The 8,114-nt window shown below is 30.3% G+C and overlaps 2 protein-coding genes across 2 annotated transcripts; one reads left to right on the top strand and one right to left on the bottom strand.

Moving 5' to 3' along the window:
- On the bottom strand, positions 1-1,095 carry LOC113369827 (zinc finger protein 436-like). The gene is made up of 2 exons (XM_026610411.1): positions 626-1,095; positions 1-193 (listed from the first exon to the last, which is right to left on the bottom strand). The coding sequence occupies exons 1-2, from the start codon at positions 1,093-1,095 to the stop codon at positions 1-3; spliced, it is 663 nt and encodes a 220-aa protein (XP_026466196.1).
- A 436-nt stretch (positions 1,096-1,531) lies between these two features.
- Positions 1,532-2,845, top strand: LOC113369820 (zinc finger and SCAN domain-containing protein 22-like). Its single transcript, XM_026610399.1, has 3 exons — positions 1,532-1,688; positions 2,295-2,513; positions 2,631-2,845. Exons 1-3 carry the CDS (start codon positions 1,532-1,534, stop codon positions 2,843-2,845), a joined length of 591 nt encoding a protein of 196 aa, XP_026466184.1.
- Positions 2,846-8,114: the final 5,269 nt, after the last annotated feature.

Genomic DNA, 8,114 nt, shown 5'->3' with positions numbered 1-8,114 from the left:
TCATTGATCTTCACCAGGCTTCTGACTATGAAGTGCCACGTGTCTCTTCAAATAGTTTGATTGAGTAAATTCCTTATTACATTCTTCACATTTATAGGAATGCTCTCGTTTATGAATCAGCATGTGTTTTTTTATATGACCTCTTTCTGTGAATGTCTTTTTGCATATATTGCATCGATGGGGTCGCTCACCACTGTGAATAAGCAAGTGACTTTTCAGATTACATAAATGCCTGAACGTTTTTTTGCATATATTGCATTCATGAGGACGTACTCCACTGTGTATCAGCATGTGCCTTTTCAGATTACCTGATTGTGTAAATTTCTTTTTGCATATATTGCATTCATGGAGACGTACTCTACTGTGTATCAGCATGTGACTTTTCAGATCACCTGATTGTATAAATGTCTTTTTACATATATTGCATTCATGGGAACGTACTCCACTATGTATCAGCATATGTTTTTTTAAATTACTTGATTGCGTGAATGTTTTTTTGCATATATCGCATTCATGGGGACGTACACCACTGTGTATCAGCATGTGACTTTTCAGATTAAATGAATGCGTAAATGTCTTTTTGCATATATTGCATGCATGGGGGCGTAATCCATTATGAATGAACATGTGTTTTGTTAGATCACCTGTTCTCATGAATGTCTTTTTGCATATATTGCATTCATGGGCGCGCTTACCACTGTGAATGAGCATGTGCCTTTTCAGATTACTTAATCGATTAAAAGCCTTGTAACAGACTTCGCATTTGAAAGAACATTCTTTGCTATTACTAGGAATATGATCGGCCATGTGCTTTTTTAAATCGTCTGATTCTGCAAATGTTCTATTGCAAATGTCACATTCATAAGTTGATGACTCGGCTAACTCATGTTTGACTTCTTCTTCAATTGTCACCTCGGAATTCATAAATCTTTCCAAACACGTGTCATCATCTTCAGAACACGATTCAGATTTAACAGTAACGTCAGGATTATCAAATTCATCCTCCATTTCAAGTTTAATGTCTTCTGGTGAATATTCTGGTGGTTCAATTTTAATTGCCTGATCATTTATAGACATAATTGTTTCCTCCGCCATTTTTATATTTTCACTGCTTACACTCAGAAAAAATTAACGAAAATAGTTGTGTGCTAAATAATAGTCTAGTTTAATCAATAATTATTTTCAATATGATCAATTACTTTAACTTTAATTTAATAAATTTACTTTTATTATTTGACATTTGAAGCATAGAGTTTGTTTGTAGCAGTAGTGAGAGTAGAAACATAGAGAACCTATATTGAATTTGAAAAGACGCGCCACGATAAATAATGTCTCATCTTTCTAGAAATATACTCTCTATGCTTCAAATGTCAAATTGTAAATGTAATCATAGATAAACAAGTATGAAATGAACAAGAATGTAATGAAAATTAAGTTGAAATGATTTATTATATTAAAAAAAATATAGACAAAAGTAGACTATCATTTAGCACACAACTATTTTGTATTTTTTGTGTGAAAATATTTAAAAATGTCGGAGGAAACAATTATGCCTATGAATAATCAGGTAATTAAAATTGAGCCACCAGAATATTCGCCAGAAGACAATAAACTCGAAATGGAGGATGAATTTGATAATCCTGACGTTACTGTTAAATCTGAATCGTGTTCTGAAGATGATGACACGTGTTTAGAAAGATTTATGAATTCCGAGGTGACAATTGAAGAAGAAGTCAAACAGGAGTTAATCGAGACAACAACTTATGAATTTGACCTTTGCAATAGATCATTTGCAGAATCGGATTATTTAAAAGAGCATAGCAAAGAAAGATCTTTCAAATGCGAAATCTGTTACAAGGATTTTGATCGATTAAATGAACTAAAAAAGCACATACTCATACACAGTGGTGAGCGCCCTCACAAATGCAGTACATGCAATAAGAGATTCACACAATTATCTAATCTGAAAAGTCACATGCTCATTCACAGTGGTGAGCGACCCCATCGATGCAGTATATGCAATAAGACATTCGCAACAATAAATTATCTAAAAAAACACATGGTAATTCATAAGGGAATACGCCCCTATGAATGCAATGTATGCAATAAGACATTTACACATTTATGTAATCTGAAAAGTCACATGCTGATACATGGTGGAGTAAGTCCTTATGAATGCAATATATGCAACAAGACATACACAAGATCAAGTAATCTGAAAAGTCACATGCTGATACACAGTGGAGTACGTCCTTATGAATGCAATATATGCAATAAGAAATTTACACAATTAGGTCATTTGAAAAGTCACATGCCAATGCATAGTGGAGTACGTCCCCATGAATGCAATATATGCAATAAGAAATTTACACAATTAGGTCATTTGAAAAATCACATGCCGATACACAGTGGAGTACGTCCTCATGAATGCAATATATGCGAAAAGACATTTATGAGAACAAGTGATCTAACAAAACACATGCTGATACACAGTGGATTACGTCCCCATGCATGTAATATATGCAAAAAGACATTTATGAGAAAAGGTGATCTGAAAAGTCACATGCTGATACACAGTGGTGTACGTCCCCATGAATGCGATATATGCAAAAAAACATTCACGCAATCAGGTAGTTTAAAAAATCACATGCTGAGACACAGTGGAGTACGTCCTCATGAATGCAATCTATGCAAAAAGACATTCACAGAAAGAGGTCATATGAAAAAACACATGCTGATTCATAAACGAGAGCATTCCTATAAATGTAATAAGGAATTTACTCAATCCAAGGATTTGAAGAGACACATGGCACTTCATAGTCAGAAGCCTGGTGAAAATCAATGAAATATAAACATTTTTGTTTACTTAAATTTTTAAATTTACTATCCAGAAATGTACTACATAATCTTCGGAAATATTTTAAAAATATGAATGTAAATTTACCAATATTATTGTCTGAGTAAATGTTTTAGAGAATTTAGTCAGCTATAACTTTGTCAAAGACTGTAATTAGTTATAGAAAGTAATTTATAAGTTATTAATAAAAATATTGAAAAAGCTTCACAATGTTCTAGTCTAGATGTATCAATATTAAGAAACTTCAAAAATATATTAAACATAAAACCAGAAATTTTACAATATTTTTGTCTAAGAAAGTGTTTCAGAGAATGACAAATATACTAGATGGAAGCAAGCGTTTTGATACTTGAAGCCATATCGGTTCAATAAAATTTGGAATCATATCAGTCTCTTATAGTTCCCAGAAAGGTTCTGTGTTATATTTGGTCTAATGTATATATTAATTTAGATTATTATATCAATGTATATGTTAATTTAGATTAATATGACTTCTTATTGAAGGAGTGAATTCAACTTTAAAAAAAATTAAAAAAAAACTAACTTAAACTTTTTCAAAATTAAGTTTTTTTTTGAAAATGATGAAAAATTTCGAAAATTTGAATTTTTGGAAACTTTGATTTTTTTTTTAAATTTTGTTTTTTTTTTAATTTTCAAAATTACTAAATTTTCTGTAAATGTTTTTTGAATTAATCTAATCGGATTAAAGTTCTCTCAAAAACTTCATAACCTTTTTTGCCTTTTGCAAAAACGCTTTGCGATCGAGTACGAACCGAATGATTTTTCAATCATACAAATCGGTTATTCCATACTGTCGAAAATGTCGAGGACATTTGTTCGAACCATGTTAAAAAACTTGAAAATTAACAATCTTGGTACGGAACCCAAAAAAATTTACACGAAATGTGTGCATAGTATTAGGATCTCTATAAAATATCTGATAATTTGATGTACATATATCCAATAAAAATTTTACCAGTTGCTCATTTCATCAATACAAGTAAAATGTTTTTCGAATTATTAAAATCGAACGCTCCGTTTAAATCCTCTTAAAAACTGAGTTACCGTTTTTGGCACTTTTTACCCCGTATCTTCGGAACGGCTAGATCTGTCTTCGCAAAAATCTAATCAGCACGTTTCCTTATCAATACGAATCAAATGTTTTTTAAATTATTCAAATCGGTTATTTCACTGTCGAAAATGTCGAGGACATTTGTTTGAACCATATACATGAATTTTAAAATTAACTAGTGGTGTATGGCATCGTGCCTTAAGGCAAATTGCTGGAAATTCGAAAAATTTTAAACGTTTTCAAATATATTATTACAAATACTGTAACTTTCATTATAATAAATTTCATTATAACTAGTTGGTTTGGTATTTATTAGCCTTGAGGCAAGTTACATGAACTTCCCGAAATGTGTAAATAATCGACTTAATAAAAAAAATGTGTAAATACCCAGTAAGCACGCGACATCAGTGCAATAGTCGCACTGATGTCGCGCCGGCGACATGAGACATCGCCGCGTCGTAGTCACGAATGTGTTATTGAGATGGATTCTACACTTGAATCAACATCGCATCGCGATGTCTCTCTCGCGACCACCGTACGACATCTTAGCAATATCCAATTTTAGTATAAATGCAAGCATAATTTTTTTACAGAATTAATAGACAATTTATTAGAAAAGCATTTATTTATTTATAATAATTACATATTATTGAAAGATTACAAATTGGTATGACAAACGTTTACGGATAATTCTACTTTAAAACAATCATAAATAACATAAATCCTAATTTACAATTATAAATAAAATAATAATTTATATTTATATAATGATCCACATTACTCAATCTTAATATATATATATATATATATATAAATAACTATAAAATAAAAATAAATATATTCAATAGATAAGTCCTGGATTTTTTCAATTTATTGATTGTTTCTTTTCCGAACAGTAAATCCAATAATAAAAAACAATTTGTTTTTTGAAGATGTTTAATACGACGTTTCAGAACTAGGTACGTTCCATCATCAGGTTTATTCTGTAATAATTTATATATCCATATCACTAATATTTTTTTGTTAAAAACACTCGATTTTTTTGGAAGATATTTGACTTAAACACACAAACCTGATGATGGAACGTACCTAGTTCCAAAACGTCGTATTAAACATCTTCAAAACATTTTTTATTATTGGATTTACTGTTCGGAAAAGAAACAATCAATATATATATATATATATATATATATATATATATATATATATATTATATATATATATATATATATATATATATATATATATATAAAGAACAGTGATGTGTAATCTTATGTATAACAAATTTTTGTACATATTTGAGGAATCACTTATACAGTAAAAACTCGATTTACAGGACTAATTGTTGTCAATAGGCATTTGGCTAACCAAAAATCCAGATAATCGAATGTATTAAGAATTATGTTGTGTATTTATTAAAAATAACAAGTACATACATAGACAGTGTTTATTAAGAAACACTTTCTTACGAATGTACATATATATTTTCTTAGATTACATTACATACATATACTAAACTGCAGCATTAATCATGCAAAAATTCAACTTGTAGGTATGTACAAGTTGAATATTTGCATGTATATATAAATTGCTCGAGGTTTGTAGTTTGCATAATCGAAATCCAGATAAACGAGTTTCTACTGTACATGGAACAGATATAATTTCTGAACCTATATCATTCTCTAGTCTTGACCTATTTACAATTGTGCTCCTCAAATATTGTCTTGACTAAAATAACTTCTTAGGTCTGCCATCTACTCCTAGGGCGAAAAAGTATATGACTTGTCTCATCTCACTACCATTTCATCGCACTTCATTATACGTGAAGATTTTCTAAAAGAATGAACATAATATGTATCTATTAGGAAATGTTATATATATATATATATATATATATATATATATATATAGTACAAGAGACTTACAAATTCAAAAGACAACTCCCCATCTTCACTGACTGTAATTCATCCACAAATTTAACAAGCGGGATTAACTCCGAATGCATTATTTTGAACCATCAATCTTCACGAAACGATCCCAAATATCATCATGTGTTTGATCTTGTAAAATTGACTGGATTTCTATCTTCAGTATCATTTTTCTATGACAATACAGCGGCGTGCTTTTTCTAACCTCTTCATTGATGTATCGTTCATGTATCTTTCATAATACCATACGAATATCAAGTTAAGTAAACGTTAAATAAATTAATATAGTTTAATTAATACAGTTATATATATGATGTACTTACTTTTCCATTTTATTTCAATGCTAAGTTTACTAACAAGATAAAGCAAAACACTCTTTGTTGACAACCGGCCATCTTTAATCCTAGATAATCCTACTCATAGATTCTACTGTTCCTGTACCACAGTAGTGTTACCACATAACAAATTCACAAAATTCACAAGTTATTCTTTTAATATTTGATATTTATTCCAAACAACAAATAGAATTAGAACTAAGCATCTTTTGCTAAATATTTTGTTTATGATTAGATTATTAAAAATATATATTTGCGGAAAAAATTATTTTGAGCATTTCTATTCAAACCTCGCGCCATCAGTAGAAGCATTTCGGGCAATACTTGTTTTTTTTTTATTTATTTATACTTGAACATTTATTAAATTGAAATAATTTTAACAGAGATCAAAATAATTAGTACGTAATTTCGATTTTTATTTGATTTTATTTTTAAATAAAAATTTTGAAAAAATAAGACTTTTGAGATTTTTTAAAAAAATATGACTTTTTTGGAAAATTTGATTTTTTTTGTCCCGAAATTTTTTGAAAATTTTGAATTTTTTTCAAAGCAATAATGCTACGCGGTTATTTCAGAGAAAAAAATACCGAAGCGCGTAAGCGCCGCGCCGCAGTATAACGGATAAACTTTAAAAATGTTAACAAATGTATAATTATTATTAAAATTTCTAAAATATAAGATAATTTGATGTAACGGTTCTCTCTCAATATAAATATAGCTTTTGATAGCCTTCATAAAAAACGACCGATCGGTATGTCACAATTGCAATTTTAAACGAACATCTACACCACATTGGTTTATTGTCACAGCGGGGATGTTGGCAGGGATTTATATAGAATATTGCTGCAACATCACGTGCTTACTGGGTAATATACTTCATTAATCCTACTTTAAAAAAAACGATAATAATTTTAGCAAACTTTGACGAATTTTTAAAATTAAACTACTTGTCGTTAGGCCGTAATATTACAGTAAGTTCTATAAGACCATGATGTATATCGCCAAAAAAATTTACATGAAAATCGGCTTAAATTTTTTTTCAACAGTTAATTACAAGAAAACGGCTCGGTAGATTTTCACCTAAAATTAATCAGTACCATTCCCAACTAATATCTTTCGAACAGTTTTTGATTTTTTAAAATCGTTCGGTAGGATGAGCTTAAATGTGGACGAAAAGTTTTTTTCAAATTACAAAGAAACGGCTTGGCAGATCGTTGCACAAAACTGACAAACGATAGTCCTCACCGAAATACATCAAATGGCTTTTAAATTTCTAAAATCGGTTCAGGCGTTTTTGAGAAAACGTCGATCAAAAGTCTAATTTTGACAAATGCCAAAAAGACCATACTGATTTTTGCAAACTTTGACGAATTTTTAAAGCTGAACCAGTTGTCGTAGCGCCGTAATATTTTTGTATGATCTAGAAGACTATGGTATCTATCGTCAAAAAAATAATCATAAAAATCGTCGAATTTTTTTTTAAAAAACTTTATTACAAGAAAACGGCCCGGCCGATCTCTACCAAAAACTAATCAGCACGATTCCCAACCAATATCTTTCGAACGGTTTTTGAATTTTCAAAATCGATTCAGAATTGCGGGCTAAAACGTAGACGAAAAATTTTTCACTTTTCTGCCATTTATGAAGAAACGGCTTGGCCGATCGTCGCACAAAACTGACAAACAATAGTTCTCGTCGAGATACATCGAATGGCTTTTAAATTTTTGCAATCGACCCAGCCGTTTTCGAGAAAACGTCGATTTACGGCAAAAAATCTGTTCACATACACACACACACACACACACACATACTTTTTCCAAATTTGGTCTCATTCGATTCAGAATGGCTTGAAACGTCGAGAAAACATAAAATTAGCGAATCGGGTTTTTTGATGAAAACATAAACTTCTCCTTCGGGAAGTT

Source organism: Ctenocephalides felis, unplaced genomic scaffold, assembly GCF_003426905.1.
Source record: "Ctenocephalides felis isolate EL2017-DRISC unplaced genomic scaffold, ASM342690v1 CF-g0.4_SCAFFOLD_00814, whole genome shotgun sequence".
NCBI lineage: Eukaryota > Metazoa > Arthropoda > Insecta > Siphonaptera > Pulicidae > Ctenocephalides > Ctenocephalides felis.
Note: the sequence above shows the minus strand (reverse complement) of the source record. Positions and strands in the feature narration are given on the sequence as shown.

What these genes read in the sequence shown, in the direction of transcription:
- LOC113369827 (XM_026610411.1), bottom strand. Translation starts at nt 1,095, where the DNA reads ATGGCGGAGGAAACAATTATGTCTATAAATGATCAGGCAATTAAAATT. An exon ending in GGTGATCTAACAAAACACAT is followed by an intron (nt 194 to 625) that starts GTTCATTCATAA and finishes GCTTATTCACAG; the next exon opens with TGGTGAGCGACCCCATCGAT.
- LOC113369820 (XM_026610399.1), top strand. Translation starts at nt 1,532, where the DNA reads ATGTCGGAGGAAACAATTATGCCTATGAATAATCAGGTAATTAAAATT. An exon ending in TTCTGAAGATGATGACACGT is followed by an intron (nt 1,689 to 2,294) that starts GTTTAGAAAGAT and finishes TTACACAATTAG; the next exon opens with GTCATTTGAAAAGTCACATG. An exon ending in TGGATTACGTCCCCATGCAT is followed by an intron (nt 2,514 to 2,630) that starts GTAATATATGCA and finishes TCACGCAATCAG; the next exon opens with GTAGTTTAAAAAATCACATG.